The sequence below is a fragment of the Castor canadensis genome, chromosome 1, assembly GCF_047511655.1.
Source record: "Castor canadensis chromosome 1, mCasCan1.hap1v2, whole genome shotgun sequence".
In the NCBI taxonomy this organism is placed as follows: Eukaryota; Metazoa; Chordata; class Mammalia; order Rodentia; family Castoridae; genus Castor; species Castor canadensis.
This window is the reverse complement of record NC_133386.1, coordinates 76,913,126-76,934,621: the sequence shown is the minus strand read 5'-3', so window position 1 is coordinate 76,934,621 and position 21,496 is coordinate 76,913,126. Positions and strand designations below refer to the sequence as shown.

General features: G+C 36.7%; 1 protein-coding gene across 1 annotated transcript in view; it reads right to left on the bottom strand.

The window, feature by feature from the left end:
• Positions 1-17,202: 17,202 nt before the first annotated feature.
• The window catches only part of Tbx18 (T-box transcription factor 18), a 30,433-nt gene continuing 26,139 nt past the window's right edge, over positions 17,203-21,496 (bottom strand). Inside the window, exon 8 of the mRNA XM_020153254.2 lies at positions 17,203-21,496. Coding sequence (XP_020008843.1) covers positions 20,772-21,496 — 725 coding nt within the window. The 3' untranslated portion in view covers positions 17,203-20,771.

Here is a 21,496-nt window from a genome sequence, read left to right as displayed (position 1 = left end):
ATGGAAATTATGCTGTGCTAATATGTCCTCAGTGTGAGGCCTCAGCCTTTTCCATTCGCCTGTGTCAATTTATATAATGAAGAGACAGTCAATTATGTGAGGTACATTATAATTTTTTTAAGTGAGCAATAGCTGTAAGTTTTTCCCTTGCTTGCTTAATCTAGGCTTTTGGCCTTCCTGAAAGATGAAAGTCTGTCATTTTACCCTCAATGCCTCATAATATGTGTGTTAAACTTACCACTGCCTCATTATTTATTAATGTCAAGTTATTACACTTTGCTGGAGGATGGGGGCCGAAGCCACACAGTGACAGATGTTCCAACAGATCAGCTTATATAATGAGTAGTTGGGCCAAAACTGTCGAAAGGAGTGTTGTTTTAAAAAACATGCTGACTTCAAAGAAATGAATTGTGGCATCTGCAACATCTACAGAGCAGTGCCAGTGGAGGCGAGCAAGTCTGCAGACGAGCAGCTCAAGTCATGAAACGATTGGAGCTTGCAGCACAGTGACTGGAACAACATCTGGGCTGCAGCAAGCTGGCCAGGACATTTTAAAAGAGCTCCTGTGGTGCCTCAAACTTTGATTTTACAGAGCTGTAGGGAAAGAAACAGGCTGCACTCAAGAGCTCATCTGTTTTGGCTCACATGTTTTATCTTCAGTGACTGTGGAGGGCCCCACTCAGCTGGAGAATCAGAGGGACCATTTTGGACAGTCATTCTTTGCCTACTCTGCTAGCTCTGCAGGGTTGTGCTGAGGTCTAGGAAGGCAATCTTTGCAAAGAATGTAAAATAAGAAGTACATTTCACCAATCTATGAAAATTACACTTATTCTTTCTCAGCAAGAAACTCTCAAGGGGCGCACTTGTGTAAGAGTTTGACACCTATCAGTTGGTTTTGGATAATATGCCAGTTGGAAATTAAATACTTTGTGTGTATGTGTATGTGTGTGTGTGTGTGTGTGTGTGCATGTGTGTGTGTGTATGTGTAAAGGGAGAAGATTATCAAGAATATTCATCCCAAGTATCCCAGAATCCCATCTCAGCATCACATCAAAAACATTTGTTCCCTGTCTCTTTTTTAGAACAATTTTTACTGAACATGTATTGTCAAACAACTGCATACACAATATGTAGTAGAAAGAGTCCTGGACAGAGAAAGCCCAGCTCCATGAGTCTCACTTGCTATTGAGATGCTGCAGAATCCCAAAGTTCCATTACCTGGTGCAGGTGCTGGGGCACCAGGGTGGGGAGGAGCCTGGTCTCTGGAGCCAGAACTCAAGTGCAAATCTTGACTTTGCCACTGTTGCCTACTATCATTTACACACTATTGTTAAAGTGGGCTTTGATGAATCAAACACAGTATGAGAGAGACCAGGCTGTTTGACTTTATTACCCTTCCTACTCTCCCACTCCTTTCCCCAACCCTCTGCTATAGTCACACATATGCAAGAGGCCTTAACCAACTCACAATCTCAGATCAAATTTAGGGAGTTTCGGGGAAGTAGTGTCCTAAAGCAACAAGAAGGAGGGAAAGAGAGCAACCCCCAGCTCTTTGCCTGTCTTTAGTTCAAGCCACAGATGCTCAACAGTGTCTGAAAGTGCCTACTCCTCATTTCTAATAGAAAAGAAGATGGCCAACAAGAAACCCTAGGCTGTTTATTCAGGAAAATAAACTTGCCTATAACAAAGGCAACAGGAAGAGGAAAAATATTATTTTTCACAACATCAATAATCAGAGAGTTCTATATGACTTTTTAAAAAGTCAAATATGCCTACAGAGCAAAGGGAGCTAAAAAAGAACTTTTAAAATGATTGTAACATTCATGAACTATTCCATTTGATTCAGTCTCCAAAAGTGACAGTCATTGTAGTAGGAACTTTTATGTTCACATGCTTTAAGAACTTAGAGAATCAGCTCAATGTGGAAGCCCATAAATGAGTCACTTTAGGAAGCACACAGTTTCCTTTTCTTTTTTGTGAACTCAGTAACAGCAGAAACAAATCATAGTCTCTAGATCTACAGTGATAATCCTCCTTATCCAACCTATTTTCACTTTAGGATGAAAGATGGTGTTGGGGCCCAGCAGATTTTTCTTAAAGTTTATAGTGGGTCAGCTAAGCAGACAAGCTCAGCCTTCCTCTTTGATATCTCCTTTTTTCCCCTTATCTAAGCCAACTCAACTTTACTTTTTATTGGATTTCCATTACTTCAATGCTCTTCATGGAGTCTCAGTTCCTGTAACTGTTACAGCTTATGGTAGTTTAGTACTTTGAACATTATTAATTAAATCAAATTGCATCATGCAAGTCATGCATATTTCTATCAAAAGTTGGTATCTTGTCTTCCCAACCTAGAAGCCTTGGCATGGTGCCCTCTAAGAGAGCCTGGATTGCATCTAAAACCATGTGGCAGAGGGAGACAGCAAAGCCAGGCATTCTAAGAAGACTCTGGCTGGGAATAAAGTTCTATTCTTCAGGGACCAAGCAATAGAGAACCAGCCACATGCAAAACTGCTCCACTAATCAGCCTACAAGTTCCCACATACTTCTGAACAATTCCCCTTGCTTCCACACCATCTGCCTTTCAACACTTCCATTTCTTGCTAAATAAATCCAAAACTCAATTTCAACTATGTCTTCTTTTCAAAATACTTATAACTAGCACTTAGGTACACCAAATACCTATCATAAAACAAAAATAATTTTCATGGAATATGAAAGAAATGATCTTTTCTTTAGGAAACATCTAAAGGTTGTCTGTATAAGAGACTGCATTAGTCACTTGTAAGATAAATAGACTACATTTTTCTTTTGCAGATTAAGTACAAATTGGCTACTCTGATAGATATAAGGAAAGAAGTAAAAGATAATAACACTTGTAAAACAACTATTATGTGTCAATCTTACTCTATGACTTCAAGGATCTCCCATTCATATTGTTGTCATAGCTTAACAAGCTCATAATAATAATGGCTGCCACTTTTGAAGGATGCCCCACAATGACATATTCCAGGCCTATGAGCTTCTCTTTCTAAAGAAAACATGTTCTTTTAGTTCTAAGTCCTATACAGGACCTAGGGATCCCTATGTACATACTTCTCATTTTACCAATAATTTAGGAATAAGACTGCATATGTTAAAGCGTTTAATAGAATGAGATTACATTTTCAAATTATAGATCTATTTTTTGCCTTGATGCTTCAGAACTATACTGTCCTACATGAAAGCCACTAAACACATATGGCTATCATGTACTTGAAATGTGACTAATGTAACTGTAGAACTACACAATCTAAATTAAACTTACAATTTACAATATTTTTCTGTTAAACACGACTTTATTGTTTTGAAAGGGTTATCTTGAAAATTCAGTATTCAAATCAAAATGTGCTATAAGTATAAAATAGACCTCAGAGTTCAAAAATTTAGCACAAAAAGCAAAAGTATATAAAACCTCTCAACAAGTTTGATATTAATTTCAAGTTGAAATGCTATTTAGGATATATTGGGTTTAAATACATTATTAAATTTAATTTCACTATTTCTTTATTAATGTGCCCACTAGAAAATTTTAAATTGCATATGTGGCTCATTTAAAATTACTATTGAGCAATGATGCTTTAGAAATAGTTATAAGGAGAATAGGAAGAGTATTTTCTGTATTGATATGCAAAGGATGAAGAATGGAAAAGAAAAATTGAGGCAGTGCTTAATTTAGTGCAGCTAGCTGTATGAAAGAAAAATAATCTTAGTAGGACTCAATCATGGGCTTATAATTATAGGATTAATTTTCCATTCCATGTTCTTAATCAAAACTAACCTTGAGAAATTTGACACTGGCAACTTTCTGGTGATGAGATTGCTCTGTGTGATGCTGACTACTTGTTGTCTGGACAAAACATGCTTCTTCTCCCTTATCAAAGTGCTTAAAATAGTGCAATAAATGCATAGCTAACAGCAATTGTATTAAATGTCCCCCTCTGTGGTATTTGTGGGGGCTTAATGAAATGGAAGGATTACAGGAAAAGTTTGTGTCAAAATGATTCTTTAAAGTGAGACCATAGATCAAAGTTCACCACTGCCAAATATACAACTTGAGAACAAACTCAAGTGCTGCTATTAATCATGGTTTCTAGGGATTTGATGACACAGATTAAACTGCTGTGCAGAATACTGCTGTGCATCAGGTCCTTGCAACTGTCATCAACACTTCTGCCAAGTGTCCACGCATCAGGACGAAAGCTGCTCAGCATCCACTGGAGGTGTCTCTCATGAGTTTAGTCAAGAATCTGGACAACAGGTTTAAGTTCGTGATGCCTTAGAGGTATCTGCAAGGCCTCTCTTTTCTTATAAAAGGAAACTCTCTGAAAAACTGAAAGGCAAAGAAAAGATGGAGCCTGGGGCAAATCAGCTGAGAGCAAATGTCTCATTAAAGTCATCTCCATTTAACTTTCAATCAGAGAGGACTTCCCATAAATAAAACATTTTAAATAATTTATAAGATATATTTCAAATATAAGAAGCTATGTGATTTTTTTTCAAATTTTAAAATCTTCTAAACAAAAATGTGTCTTAGTTGATGGCATCTCACAAATACTATAGGGCAGACAGCAAACTGGTCCAATTTTAGCTGAGTTCTTTGCACTATTTTTACAGCATGAGTTAAGGGTAACTGCCAAATAACATGTCTTTAAGAAGGTTATATGAGGCCACAGCATTGAAATAAGGTTATTGTGCATGTAAAAAGCATGGAAAGAGAAAGATGGGCCACAAAGATGATATAGTGAAGTAAACAGTTTCATTGAAGGAATGACGTCAATTCCACATTTTCTTAAAGTAGCAACTAAGTGCTTTATGGGACCAAACAAGAAGAAACCAACTTATAGTTTGAGACATATTTGAAAAGACACCATACTTTGGTAGTCACACAAAATATATTTCCCATCTTTTCTTAGTAAAGCAATAACACAAATATACTTGCCTGCAGAGGGACTTGGGAAACCCCTGCTACTCATATTATGCTAAGGGCATCCCTACCCAAGTGTATACTTTCGAGATTCTGTTTAGAATTTTTAAAAGCATGTGTTCCTTCAATCACATCCCCCAACTATCATCTTATACACTATCAATCACCTTTCCATGGGAACACTTACATTGCAGTAATTTTATACTTGTTTGTGTTATATGGTTAATGTCTATCTCTTCTAATAGATTTAACACTCCATGTGTTCAGGGAAGTTCTGTGTCTTCTTAGCCACAATATTTCTAATTCTAGAATCATGTCTGATTCACAACTTAATGTTCAGTAAATATGTTAAATATTGAGAAGATGAATGGACAAATGATAATGCAATTTATTTTCTGAAAGTCATGAGAATTATTGTCAGTCTTGCTTACTAAGATTAGTATACTACTAAGAATTTACTAGCATTATGGGGCTTTTATTTTTATTGTGGTAAAATATATATCACATAAAATTCACCTTTTTCATTTATGTGTACAACTCACTGGAATCAAATATATTCCACATTGATATGCAACAACCACCATCATGCATCTCCAGAACTTTTTTATCTTCCAAACTGAAACTGTGTTCCCATTAAATACTTCCCATTCCCTTCTTTCAGCCCTTGGCAACCACCATTCCCTACTTTCTGTCTCTATGAATTTGACTCATATAAGTGAAAACACGCAATATTTGGTCTTTTGTGTCTGGATTATTCCACCTAGCATAATGTTTTCAAGGTTCACTAATGTTGTAGCATCTATCAGAATTTTGTGATAGTTTTTTTAAGGTGAAATAATATTCCATTACATATACCACATTTTGTTTACCATTTGTCCATTGAAAGACATTTGGGTTGCTTCTACTTTTTGGCAATTTTGAATAATGCTATTATGAATTTGAAAGTATAAATATCTGTTTGGTCCTTGCTTTCAATTCTTTGGGGTATATACTAAGAAATGAAATTGTTGAATCATGTGATATTTCTATTTTTAATTTTTTTAAGGAATCAACATATTGCTTTCCACAGTGGCTACAGCACTTAATATAACCGAACAGCAAATGCAACAATGGTTTCAATTTCTCCATACATTTACTAATACTTATTATAGTCTATACTTTAAATATTTTGATAACAGCCATCTCAGTGGCGATAAAGTAAAATCGCCTGTGACTTTGATCTCCAATTCCATAGAGTAGTGATATGGAGCATCTATTAATGTGCTTATTGATCATTTGTATGTCTTATTTGGTTGTTTCCAAATTCTTATTAGGGTTGTTCATTTTTATGGATGAGTTGTATAGGAGTTCTTTAAGTATTCTAGATATTAATCCTATATAATTCCCAAATATTTTCTCCCATTCTGTGAGTTGCCTTTTCACTATGTTGATAGTATTAATTGATTTGCAAAAGGTTTTAAATCTGAAGAAGTCCTATTTATCTATTTTTTGCTGTCTAGCATGATGTTTTATAGCATTGAGATTATTATGAAAACAATCTGGAATCAAATGGACTCAGAACTCAAATTGAGTTCAAATCCTGATTTACTTCTTTACAGTTGAATAGCACTGGATAGGTAATTTGCTTATTTTGCTTCATTTACTTACAAAACTGTACTAAATAATATCTTCCTTGTTTGGAAATTAAAATATGTAAAGGGGCTTTGAGGTCACAATTCATGTCACAAGTTATTTTCAATAAAATGTTAATAATCTTAAGATTTAAATTTTAAGCTGGTAGGATTTTCCTTGAGCCAATTCAATTACAAGATCAGGGAACTGTATTAAAGATCAATTCAGCCCTTAATAGATAATCTATATTATTCTTCTCTTATTCTTTACTAATGCAAGACCTCACTGCTATAAATAATTTCCCATAACATTTTGAAGTATATATATATATATATATATATATATATATATATATATATATATATATATAAAAACCAGCTCCATAGAATAGAAGGCTGACTGGTTCATTTTTTCCTTCCCAGTTCCTAAATAAAAAAAACCTCTTCAAATCACTTCCCACTAGCTCTGAATTCCTCAGTGGTTCCTGCATGATAGGATGATGTTCAATGGAAGCAGGTGGCAAGAGGAAGTTATGTTGAAGGCTATGTTTTGATGAATGCTACTGTCAACCAGTTGCTATCCCTGACATAAACTTCACCCCTAAGAGGACACCAGCAGCTGGGTCAACAGCCATCCACATGATTTCTCTCAGAAGGTTTTCTCTAAAGTGTTGTGGATTCCCACCAAGACAGAAAAAAAAACAATGAAGAGAATATTCTTTGTTCTTTCCCTTCCCCCTCTCTTCTATCACCCTCCTCCCTCAATCAGAATGCTTTCCTTAATTGTGATTATTGCCCTAATCTCCTCCTTTCCATGTTGTCAGACATTATTTCAGCATTAGAAGACTTACACTTCATCCTGGTTTGTCATTTGATGGTCGAGTGGCTGTAGGCAGTTCTTTGACTTCTGTGATCTTTAGTTTAAAATTGTGAACAAAAACATCTCTCAGGATTGTTGGAAACGCTAATTGAGATAATATATATTAATATGAACTGTGTACTACAAAATGCTGTACAAACCCTGGTTTTTATACCTCATGTGAGGAAAATTCTGCATTGATTTGTTCCATCTTTCCCTGGGATGAATTCTTTTTTAAACATATTTAATGGGGGTAAGGTAAGAGAAGAATCACATTCACAGGGAAATGATTGGTCTTGTTTGACAAGGAAAATGGATCCGGTGGTCACAGACAAGCTTCTCTCCGGTGGTTTAACAGTGGGAACCATTTGGAGAGAATGAACATAGGATAAGGATAAAGGGGCAGAACTGGGGCAGCCCCTCAGCCAGGAAGGCAGTCACTGATTCCATGAACAGAATTCATAGCTTCTCTTCCAAAAACAAACCCTGTCGAAGGAGATTGTGTTAGTCACTTTTTCATCACCATGACAAAATTCTGGGGAAAATCAACTTAAATGAAAAATTATTTATTTTGGTTCATGATTTTAGAGGTTTTAGTCCATGGTCACTTGGCTACATCACTGTGATCCTTTGGTGAGGAAAGCGTCATGGTGGTCGGGGGGACATAATGGAACAGAACTGCTTAGTTTATAGCATTTGGGAAGCAGAAAGACATAATGAGTAAGGGATCTGGGACTATACCCTTCAAGGCATGCCCCAGGGACCTATTTCTTCCAACCAGGTCCTAGTTTCCATCACCTCTCAATAATGACATTGTATCATTAATCCAGCAGGGGATTGATCCACTAATTAGGCTACTGCCCTCGTGATCCATTCATCTCACAATGCTTGGATCCATTGCGGGGGACTAAGACACTTCATATCCAAATCGTAACAAGGATTATAATATATAACTCCCTAGAAGGAATCTTTTGGCCTCTGCCTGATAGAAAAGAAAAAACATGAGACCCGCTTCATTGTTGGATGATCGTGTGACAAGAATAGAGGATGGAGGAGAAAGAGTACTGCTTAGGTGTTCAATAAATTTACTCATCATGAATGAGTTACCTGTCAGAGCATTCAGCATTATTCAGTTTTCATATGGTCATGGAGTCACCACCTACTCACAATATTGCTGCAAAAGTCATTCACACGGTGGGTGAACTATGCACTAAAGGAGCCAATCTCCCCATTGACCATCATCCATGCTTCTCTTAAGACACACATTACCTTCTGCTTTGCAGAGTTTCTACAACTTCACTGTCCCACATGGTAGACACTAACCACATCCAGCTAAATTTAAATTTGAATTAATTGGTATTAAATAAAATGCAAATTTCAGACCCTTGGGCTAGTTTCATTTCAAGTGCTCAATAGCCATGTGGGCTCACTGGCAACTGTATTGGCCATTGCAGACAGAGAACGTCTACATCATGAAGGAAGTTCTATTAGGCAGTGCTCTTCTAGAATACTTAACTTCTACTCCTACTATTCTTCCCTGGCCTTTATCAAATAGCCTCTCATTTGGGGGTTGGTATATACTAGGATTTGAACTCAAGGCCTTGCAAATGGTCTCTCATCTTCCCAGTTTTCTTTGACTTATCTCTCAATATAACCCTACTACGCCCTCTGATAGCCCTACTACGCCCTCTGATAGCCCCACTACTTTTGGTATACACTCCTCTTTTAACATTTACCACATCATATGATCATTACATATTTGTCCAGATGACCTTCTAATGAGGATCTGAATTGACCCCAAAGAACAACTTTTTCTTACTCATCACATCTCCAGCAACAGAATCTGGCAAATGGGAAATGCTCAACAAATACTAAATGCAGGGATAAATGAATAATTGAACCTCACATAACAAAGCAAAGGCTTGTGTTAAGGAACTCAGAGTGTCACACACCTCCCCCTGAAGTTATGAAGATATATCACATGTATGGAAAGCAGGGGGAAAAATAGAAACAAAATTAATCTGGGAAGTCACCTGGTACTGCCAAAAGCAGGGATATGACAAAAGCTGGGCTAGGGAACTCTGGAAGACTTTCTGCTTTGTCTGCACTCCGTCTCCCCCAAGTCCAATCCCTGCCCCACAGGTCTATGCCCACTTCACTCACAATGTCTTAGGTGGCTTTTATCATTAGAATCTGAGGAAAAACCAAAGTACCTGCACATGTTCCAGAGAAAAAGGAGCAGGCATGCTCACTATGCAGTGCCTTTCTCATCTAAGCTGCTCACCTTAACATGGTGCCAGCTTATTCACATGGGTTTTCTACAAGCAAAGTTTTTTCTCCAAAGGGTCTTGGACCCCCACCAAGAAGGAAAAAACCTTTACCTGACAGAGCACTCTTAATCCATGGAGGAAATGGAGAACTCTCTAAGTGCTCTTCTATAATTTTATTACTCTATACTTGAAAACAAGTACTCTTTTTCTAAACGAAATGACAACTAATGCAGTACCAACTCACTTGCACAGATGTCCAACAAGCTAGACGTAAATATGTTAGTAACCTAATAAGCAGTCCCTTCACAGTCCTGGCCTATAACTACCAGGGTACAACATGCCCATGTCTTGCATTCTTTTATCACCCTAACTGTCTCACTGCAGTCAGCAACAAGTTTGTGACTAGCTGGGTATCCTAGAATAGAAAGGGCTCACTTTCCTTTCATTGTTTCTAGTCAAGACTCTAGGAGGTGCCCGCAACAGAAGCAGTCAATTCCTAAAACCACAGCTTAGTGCACTGAAGCTCCCCAGATCAGATGATCTCCAAGTTTCGTATGATATCTTCTTCTCTTTGGAACAGTTCTCCTTTCAAGTCACATAACATCCTAATATTTTTGAACAAAGTTGATGATGAAACAGCTCCAGTTTGAGGAGGAAATGTTCATACCTGATCCAGTCCTCATTTATCTGCTCATGCAGATAAAAATGAAGAAAAGAAAAAGCAAGAAGCATTTCCTTTCCTGACTTTTTGTTGTGAGGAAACTGAGTCCTCTGTGTTTCTTCTGACACAGCAAATGGGCAGCTCATCTCCAGACCTCTCAATTTGAGGTTTCATTCCGGGCCTACAAAATTCATTTGTTTATTCATTTGTTCACAGTTAATTATTTATCCTCTATTTTATAGTCATTTTTTATCTTTGTTAGGTGCTGAGACAAAAATAAATGAGCTATAGCTCCCTCCCACAGGGAGTTCCATTGTAGGTGGACTGGTTTACCTTGAAAAGCACACATTGAGGTATATTCTTTAGAGAGGTATGCAGAGGGCTGAGAGAACATTTTGGAGGAAGACTTTCTCCTGGAGAAAGGTTGATGTGAGGATTGGGAATCGGGAAGAAAGTCCTTGAGTAAATCCTTGAAAATGAGAAAGTACATGGGGGAAACCCATTCAGATATATTTGATACATTGTAAGAACTTTTGCAAATGCCACAATGTACCCCCACCTAGCACAACAGTAAATAAATAAATGCAAAAAAAAAAACTAAGAGAAAAGTGTGTAGAAAGATAAGGAAGCTTGGAAATGCCTGATGAGTACCATCAAGGAGACAATCATTGAATTTGCTGAGTTATCTTCTTCTTTGATGCTTGAGGTGGCTACCTCAGTAGCACCTGTCTTCACATCTCTCTCCCCTACCTATCTCAAAGGACCTTTCAGACTCCATTTGTTTGGTCTCTCCATCCTCTCAGGTATCCTGAAGGTAAAACCAAATAGACAGCAAACATTTAAACATAGAAAATTTTCTTGTTCTTCTTTCCCACACGCCAGTGTCATCAAACCTAGAAAGACAAAACGAGCAGAACCTTGTTAGGGTTCTTTGATTATGTTACTCATTGTAAGCCAGCCTTCCTTAAGGCAAGGACTACTGGAGATTTGTAACATTCCTTGATAGAAGTGCCTTTAAAGAGTCTCTTTATTACGGCACTATTCACAATAGCCAAGTTATGGAAACAGCCAAGATGCCCCACCACTGACAAATGGATTAAGAAAATGTGGTATCTATACACAATGGAATTTTATGCAGCCATGAAGAAGAACGAAATGTTATCATTCGCTGGTAAATGGATGGAATTGGAGAACATCATTCTGAGTGAGGTTAGCCTGGCTCAAAAAACCAAAAATCGTATGTTCTCCCTCATATGCGGACATTAGATCAAGGGCAAACACAACAAGGGGATTGGACTATGAGCACATGATAAAAGCGAGAGCACACAAGGGAGGGGTGAGGATAGGTAAGACACCTAAAAAACTAGCTAGCATTTGTTGCCCTTAACGCAGAGAAACTAAAGCAGATACCTTAAAGCAACTGAGGCCAATAGGAAAAGGGGAACAGGTACTAGAGAAAAGGTTAGATCAAAAAGAATTAACCTAGAAGGTAACACCCACGCACAGGAAATCAATGTGAGTCAATGCCCTGTATAGCTATCCTTATCTCAACCAGCAAAAACCCTTGTTCCTTCCTATTATTGCTTATACTCTCTCTACAACAAAATTAGAAATAAGGGCAAAATAGTTTCTGCTGGGTATTGAGGGGGGGGAGGGAGGGGGCGGAGTGGGTGGTAAGGGAGGGGGTGGGGGCAGGGGGGAGAAATGAACCAAGCCTTGTATGCACATATGAATAATAAAAGAAAAATGAAAAAAAAAATAAAGAGTCTCTTAATTGTTGCTAAGTGAGAACTTCTATTTTGCTTGGAAAACAGGTTTCAACTAATTTTCCCTTGAAATTCAATTAGGCAAATTAAGAAAAAGGAATCTGAAGATTCCCGAAATACATTTCATCAAACACCTTTAAGAAAAATGTGCAGGAGTTTTCCAAAACCCTAAACAAGAAAGATTTTCCTTTCTTGCCAATGATAAAGAAGTATCTTCTTTATCATTAGAGCCAATAGAACCATGAAAAAAATGGATTCTAAATGATGTTAGTATTTCCAAAGAAAACTACAAAACAAACTCAGAGTTAAGGTGATAATGTATCCCTGTTATATCTTGGCACATAAGCAAGTAGCCTGCAATGGGCCTCTAGGATATGCTGCAATAGCTTCATATGGGCCGGGGCACCAACTCAGAAAAGCCAAGAAGCAATACATCTTTCCTGCCCATTGTGACATATTGCAGTATGACTTCTGTTCTTCATAAGCCACTTTTACAAGGTGTTTGGAGACACCTACAGTGGTATTTACTACTGTACCCCAAATGTCTCAAATAATGCTAAGAAAATAGCCAATCCTTACTTAATAAATATTTATTGGTTTAATAAATAGTAAAAGTGCCAACCATTTTCCTCAGTAATAAAAAGTTCATTTTGCTTTAGGATCCTTTTATCTTCTTTAAAGATACTGAAGATATTATTTATTTCCCCAAGAACATTTCAAGTATGTTGGGAGGAGGAGTAATTTATCAAGTACTATTAAATTTATATACCTTAAAAGCACTTTAAAAATGCAGTTCTGTTACTACTGCTATGACTAAGAATGTGAAATGACAGATTAAAAGACTTCAAAATATCTTGGCCTTCACATCAAAAGTACTAGAAACAGAAGAAAAAATAGATTGGACCTCCTAAAAAATTCAAGTGTGATGTATTTGGTACATTGTGAGAACTTTTGTGGATGCTTTGGTATGCCCCCACCAAGCACAACAATTAAAAAATAAGTAATAGAAAAAAAGACATTACCCTTAAACAACAACAACAAAAAATTTAGACCTTTTGTACTGCAAAGGATACCATCAAGAAAGTTAAGCCTGGCCCAAGCCTTGAATCCCAGCTACTCATGAGTCACCGGCAAAAAGTTAGCAAGACCCCTTCTCAACAAATAAGCTGGATAATGGAGGCACGTGCCTGGTGAAGCAGCTCAATCGGTAGAGTGCCTGTCTAGCAAGCATGAGGCCCTGAATTCAAATGCCACTACAGCCAAAAAGGGTAAAGAAAGGCAAGTTGAAAACCTACAAAATGAAATAAAATATTTGAAAGTCATATTTGATAAAGAGACAGATCTCCAGAATATGTAAAGAAATCTTACACCTTAATAATAAAAAGACAGCCAGTTAAAAGTGCGCCAAGGATCTGGATAGGTACTTCTCCAAAGCAGATATACAGATGGCCAATAAAGCACAAAAATATTGAACATCGTTAGTCACTGGCAAAATGCAAGTCAAAACCACAATAAGATAACACTATATGTGTCCACGAGGCTGACTATAATTTAAAAGACTGATAATAACAACTGTGGGTGAGGATATGGGGAACCAGAACCCTCTATTGCTGTTAAGCACGTGAAAAGAAGCAATTGCTTTGAACCTCAGCACCCTGCAATTCCACCCCTATGTATGTGCCCAAGACAAGAGAAACCATATAATTTATGTACAAATGTTTACAGCAGTATGATTCATAATGGTTAAAAGTGGAAACAAACCAAATGCCCATCAAATGATAGAGATATACAAATTGTGGTATATCCATTCAGTGGATATACTCAGCATCAAAAACAAAACATGGATACTTGTCACAACATAAATGAACCTTGAAAGCATTATGCTAAGTAAAAGAAGCCAGTCACAAAGGACCACACAGTTTATGAATCCATTTGCATGACATGTCCAGAAAAAGCAAATCCACAGAGACAAAAAGTAGATTCATTGTTACCAAGGACTTGGAGGTAAGAAAGGAGTGGAGGGAAGGGGAGAGACTGTTAATGGTCACAGAATTTTTTCCCAGGTGATGATAATGTTCTAAATTGATCGTGGTGATAGTTTCACAACTCCGTAAATATAATAAGAACTTTGAATTGTTCAATTTAAATGGATGAATTGTATGATATGTGAATTTTATCTCAAATGCGTTTATGCAAAAATGTCCTGGTCTTGTTATTGTTATTCTAGTTACCAGAATACTATGATTCAAAGCATGGACACAGAATCTCTGTTGATCTAGTCTTGTATAAACTCAGTGAATTACACAGTAATAAACTGCTTCATATTATTGTACCCAAGTTTCAGCATGAACAAAACCATTCAAAAAGACAAGTTCAAGTGTATTCTCAAAAAATGTAAGTGTATTTTGAATAGATTTAAAATGATCTCAAGATATTTTACTAGATTGCATATTTATTACATAATTATAATTTATGCAATTAAAAGCATCATGAAAGGTAAATTTTATTAATATATTTTTATTTTCACTATAAAGTAGCAAATTACTAAGTATACTTTCCTTCAGATCTGAAAACACTAAAATTTGTTTCACATATTATAACTAAATAAAGGACAATTCCACTTAAAAGACAAATTCTAATTGATCTAGTATGTTGGAGATAATGCTAGCACTGTTACACTCTTTGTAAAGGTATAAATGTATACCCCCAATAGATACATATTCCAACAGGTGCAATAGTTTTATAAAGCTGGTTTCCTGATATTACATCACACATTTATTCAAACTAAAAGGAATAAAGATTCTCACTCTCGCTGTTCCTTGGACACATAAGAAAACTAAGACCTTTTCTGCTTTAAACATCCTCCAGATGCTTTTTTTTTTTTTAATTGACTACATTCTATCCATTTTCCTCCTTTGGCAGTTTTTGTTTTATTCTTCATCATAGTTTGGATAGAGATGGTTCTCATACATGATCAGCTGCTATTTCCTTTTACTTCTTCACCTCTCACCATCATCTTTTGTACCATATAAGTATATGTGATTTTTTTTCTCCAATTGATTCAAGAAATTTCATTATTGTGTCTCGACATACATATATTTCTGTTGTCCTTGTTGAGGTTACAGTTAGCTAGATAGTCTTTTCTTCTATTAAAAAATAATCTGTATTCCATTAGACAAAGGACTGATAACCAGAATAGATAGGGAACTCAAAAAACTAAACTCTCCCAAAATTAATGAACCAATAAAAAAATGGGCAAGTGAACTAAACAGAACTTTCTCAAAAGAAGAAACTCAAATGGCCAAAAAACACATGAAAAAATACTCACCATCTCTAGCCATAAAGGAAATGCAAATTAAAACCACACTAAGATTTCACCTTAACCCTGTTAGAATAGCCATCATTAGTAACACCACTAACAACAGGTGTTGGCGAGGATGCGGAGGGAAAAAGGAACCCTTATGCACTGCTGGTGGGAATTCAAACTAGTACAACCACTCTGGAAAAAAATTTGGAAAAAATTCTTAAAAATCTAAACATTGATCTACCATATGATCCAGCAATACCACTCTTGGGGATATACTCAAAAGAATGTGACACAGGTTACTCCAGAGGCACTTGCACACCCATGTTTATTGCAGCACTATTCACAATAGCCAAGTTATAGAAAAGCCAAGATGCCCCACTACTGATGAATGGATTAAGAAAATGTGGTATTTATACACAATGGAATTTTATGCAGCCATGAAGAAGAACTAAATGTTATCATTCGCAAGTAAATGGATGGAACTGGAGAACATCATTCTGAGTGAGGTTAACCAGGCTCAGAAGACCAAAAATTGTATGTTCTCCCTCATACACGGACATTAGGTCAAGGGTAAACACAACAAGGGGACTGGACTTTGATCACTCACTTTGTCAAGCGAGAGCACACAAAGGAGGTACGAGGATAGGTAAGACACCCAAAAAAAAATGATAGCATTTGTTGCCCTCAATGCAGAGAAACTAATGCAGAAACTTTAAAGTGACAGAGGTCAATAGGACAAGGGGACCAGGAACCAGAGAAAGGGTTAGTTAGAGAAGAATTAATTTAGAATGTAACACACATGTACAGGAAAGCAATGTGAGTCTACTCCCAGTATAGCTATCCTTATCTCAACTAGCAAAAACCCTTGGTCCTTCCTATTATTGCTTATACTCCCTCTTCAACAAAACTAGAGATAAGGGCAAAATAGTTTCTGCCTGGTAGCGAGGGGGTGGGGGTGGGAGAGGGAGAGGGTGGGGTAGGTAAGAGGGGGGTGGGGGAAGGGGGAAGAAATGACCCAAACATTGTATGCACATATGAATAAAAGAAATAAAAATAAAAATAAAATAAAAAACAAATCTGTGTTGAGAAAGAAAGTACAATTCATGCTATCTATTCTTTGCTCAGTCCTCTCCTCCCCAGGAGAATTGATTATATATTTAAAGGAAGACAGATAAATAATCATTTTTGCATAAGTACAAAAAATTAAATATTCACTTTTGTTTTAAAACTTTTTGTTTCTTGTGAGGATTATACATTGAACCAACTTAATGTACATGTCTTACTAGCCTGAAGTCTGAAAATTTTGTGTTCGCATTGGGAAAAAAAATCAAACAAATTAGATTGCTCTTCACATTAATCAACTGATCACTTTTATTTTGGTATAGATCTATATCAACTAGGAAAAGACCTTGGTTATTTTCTCCCCAACATGAATGGTGATACTCATGTATGATATTTCTTTTAAAAGGTTGTGCCTCTAGATATTTTTGGTGAGATCTGCCATCTTCAGCATTCATTAGTTTATGCTACTTTTATAAAGAACTAGTGTACTTTTGAAATAGCACAATGTTTTAAAATTTATCATTGCAAGCAAACCTGTGACTAACTTAATGTCTTCAGACCTAAAGGTTATAAAAATATTGATACTTCAATATTTCACTTGTTGCCAGGAGAAAAATATTATCAATCTTTTGTAAAAGGAAGGATGATTTTTGCATACATTTTTACTCTTTAAATAAAGACACTTATACTATCATAATTAAAAAAGAAAACTAAGTGGCTAAGTTTTTACCTAAAATCATGATTGAGAAATTCATGGTTTGAAACCAAGTTTCATAATCCCCAAGACAATGAGGTTTTCATCCTACCAAAATTTCCCAAAATAAAACTTTTCTGAAAAATCTATCTACATGTAGAGAGATACCTACTATTGGATGTTTCCATGCTTTGGAGCTATCTATATATCTATATAGATATACACATATAGAACATGTAATTTGGTCATGTTAATTTTTGAGCTTTGACTTTTTTATATGTTGCAATCATATATGTTTTAACTGTTCACATATTTAACCTTAGTCCCAACTTACCAGAGCACTTACTTTCAAGAATGATGATCAATGAAATAAAAACATAACATGGTAATAATTTAATAAAATTGTTTAATTAATTTCCAACAAGAAGCTTAGGAAAAACTTCATGTACATAAGTCAATAAATTCTTCATGAGGAAATCCAACACTGCTACACTTTGAAGAAAATGGTTCTTTCCAAATTCTCTCATTAGAGAGAATATCAGTGTAGCATTCACCGACTCTACAACTGCTCCTCAAAGAATCTCAAGAAATGATTATTTTTAATGGATCTGCATCAAGACTTCATGAAATCTGCAGTTTGGATAGGGATCTCTCTTCTTGCACCTTCTCCCTCCCAATCTAAATCATCTCAGACTTGGCTTGTCACGAAAATTACTTTATTTCCTCCTTACCAAACCTCCAACTATCTCCAAATCTGCTGTGAATTTCACACTAAATTGTGAACTATCTATAGGTTTAAGCCTGGGACATGATGAAGAATTACTTGCATTTTAAATATGAAGTTTCTTTTTCTCAAAATTTCATTAATGTAAAGAGTGAGTGTGAGTTTTCGCTATACAGGGTACACTGTGCCTCCTCTGGGAGCCACCAAGGTCTCCTGACCCCCTACATTCCAGAAATCAGGGGTCAGCAACTGGGTGCCCCACTTGTGAAAAGCTATGACCTCTAGGAAAGAGCTTGTATGGATGCAAGTGTTAATTTTCAGAATGTGACTCATCTTGATAGCAGCAAGACCTCATCCCATCTTGATGTCCGCTGGAATGTTTTCCAGTCAAGGGGCCGAGAAGTAATCTGTCATCACTGGTCAGTGGTACAAGCAGCTCATTCTTATATTCTTGCCTTTCTCTGCTAGACCTGAAACAAAACATACCACTTGCCCTCCTTCTCATGTGTTCAACATTTGTCAGGGTCTTCACCTTCAATTTCTTGGTCAACAAACCAAGAAATTATATTTAACCCATGAAAAGCAGGCCCAATCCTCCCCGCTTTGTAATTGAGAGCTGCAGAATTTGTGTTTGGGACATGCACATGTGTGTTAAGATTTGGAGTAATATTTATAGACACCTAAAAAGATTATCCTCCAAAATCATAAAAGGGTTTAACAACACACTTTAATATAATTTCTTAAGCACTTTTTAACAAAATACAGATATATAATTATAATTAGCAATGTATGTATATCATATAACATAATAATAAAAGGTTACTCTTTGAGGTGACATGGTATTATTTACAGTAAACACCAAAGGAAACAGCATTTGTACAATACTGCTAAATTTTACCAAGAAAGATTATGAAAAAATTCTACTCATATTGTGGTGTCATCTCAAATTACCAACAGCAAAAAAGAAAATGCTCTTCTACTAACATGTATGGGTGTTAATGTTTTCTCAAGATGGAAACTATTCTCCTTGAATCATAATTCTAAGTGCTAAGGCTGGGGTGGACTCATTCTCAAAGCCTTTCCCCAAATCTTGGTATAAAGATTTCACAAAAATCTTATATAGACCTACCAATTGCAAATATTTTGTGTCCCTTCATGCTCATCTTAAATTTAAAAATCAATAGTAATTTGATGAACTACTTCCATAATCCATGAAGAAATTTGTCAATATCTAGGAACAGAGCCACATTCCGTACAAATTCTTTTCATACAGACTATTCCCCTAAATAACAACAGTGATGCTGCTGACTAAAGAAGTAACCAGGAGCAAGTCTTTCCCCATCTAAGCTAGGAATGAGTTAAAGCAATTCTGCTAAGCAATGAAAGGAAATCACACTCTCCATTTGTCAAATACATGAATGTAATGAGGAGATAGGCAGACACATCGTTTTAGTTTCTCAACAGAAGAGTAATGCGCCTCATGCACTCTTAGTCTTTTATATTTATCTCATAATGCGTGATCAAAGTTACTTGTTTTTGAACTCTGAAGCCACGTATACATTATTTTGGAACCTGTTTTTTAAGTAATGCTGTTTTCATTTCCTCACTTCCGAGGTTAAAAATGCTGTTGAGGTTAAAAGTTTTATAGTTCCTTTATCATAATTAGTATCTTCCTCCTTAGTCCTTCAAGAGGGCCTTTAGAGCAATGGGCTCTGGCCTTTGACTACAACCCCCACAAGACAGATTGCTGGAGATAACCCTCTGAAATTCCTTGCAGTGTTAGCACCATAAAGGCCTAAGACCTGTCTGTTTTGGAAAAAGAGTCAGAGAGATAAGAAGGGGAAAATGTTTCAATTTATAGGAGTTATGAGACACAAATAAGTAGTATAAATGCCTTTTCCTTACTCATAGGGCAGGAGGCTCAAAGCAAGATGGAGAAAAATATCCTAAGCTGCATAAAAATCTAAGGGATACGTGACAACATTACTCCTCTGGATTTAAAAAGATAAACATTTCTCATTGGAATCAAAGAAATTGAAGTGAATTTATTTCCTTTTTTTGTCATTACTCAAATCACGTTTTCTTTCCCTGGTGAAAATTGGAATTTAAAATGTTTACAGGATATGCTTTCATGCTGTAGATGATAAATTCATTAAAATGAACAAAACCAAAAATAGTGGAAATTTATTCTCTGCAGATGAATAAGGACCTCTTGTATATCCAATGGAAAATGAAAAAATCACCAGCCTTTTTTCTACCTTCCTTATGTTATGAATTTTTATAGATCCAAGGTACTACAATATTTGTGTTAAATAAGAATAAGCAGGAATGCAAAACCTAATCCTTCATTATTACAGATACCTCAGAACTAACACTAAGACTTCAACTGGCTTTTTCAGGTTTTCATTCTGTGTCCAAGAATAACAGAAATCATAAAACTCTTTGTGCTGGTTATCAACACTCCACTACTAAACTATTGAGAATGTTTTTCTGATAAATTAATTTGTAAGTCTTTGTCTGCTTAGTATCACTGCCAAGTTTTAAGTTTACAATTTTGTTTTTAAAAGAGTCTGAGAATTTGGGTGAAATGGATTATGTATTCCAATTCTCTGTGTGACTGGATAAACGAGGGGAGAAAAAGCTTCAATACACAACATGCTATGTATATACAGTATGCACACATACCATAGAAAATTACAGTCTTACCATGAGAAAGTAAAAAACCTCAGTAAGCCTTCATTTTTCTACTATATGTACATTTTACAAGCTAAGGATAGTTTCTTTCCATATTGCTTTTTTTAAAAAAAAGGAAAATACATTAGATTCAAATGCAGTTTAACTTAAAGGTTGCATCAGACCATATGTGCAGACACTTGAGATGATGACAGAGTTAAGCTTCCTAGGGTCCTGGAGTCAAAGAAACTCTGCTGACCCCCACTGCTAAGCAGGTGTACTCCTTCCACAGGGGGCAACATCTGCCGATCTGTCATGGTCCCACTTGGTGAGGACCCCAAGAAACTTCCTTGGGAAGAAACAATTTTCTCAGGACTGGCAGCCAGTTTAGGAGATGTGGAGAAGTTATATCCATACAAAGCACAGGGGCTGTGTAACCTGAACGTGTTATAAGAACCCTGATGGGTCTGGTTAGTAGCAAAGGCATTGCTAGAGGGTGATGGCATGATGTACTGGAGTTGAGGGGACATCCCAGAAATCTGCATGGACAGGCTGGTCTGTGGGCAGCTGAAGGTATCCCCATCAGTGCCACCCATGGACATGTTCATGGAGGTGCTGCTGCTCACGCCCACATAGGAGGGAGTCCTGGGTGGGGCAAAGGTCTCGTTGCTCTGGTTGGTGAGCCTGTTGTAGGTCTCAGCCAAAGATGTGCTGTATCGGTTGAGGGTGAGGCCTGAGCGGGCACAGGCAGAATAGTCAGCTGGAGCCAGACTACACAGCTGGCTGGTATTGGGCCCCAGATGAAAGGCAGGAGAAGAACAAGAGGAGCCAGACAAAAGGTGAGGGTGTGTGGCAGGAACACCATTCCCAGTACCTTGGAGTAAGGTGGAAGAACTGGCATTAC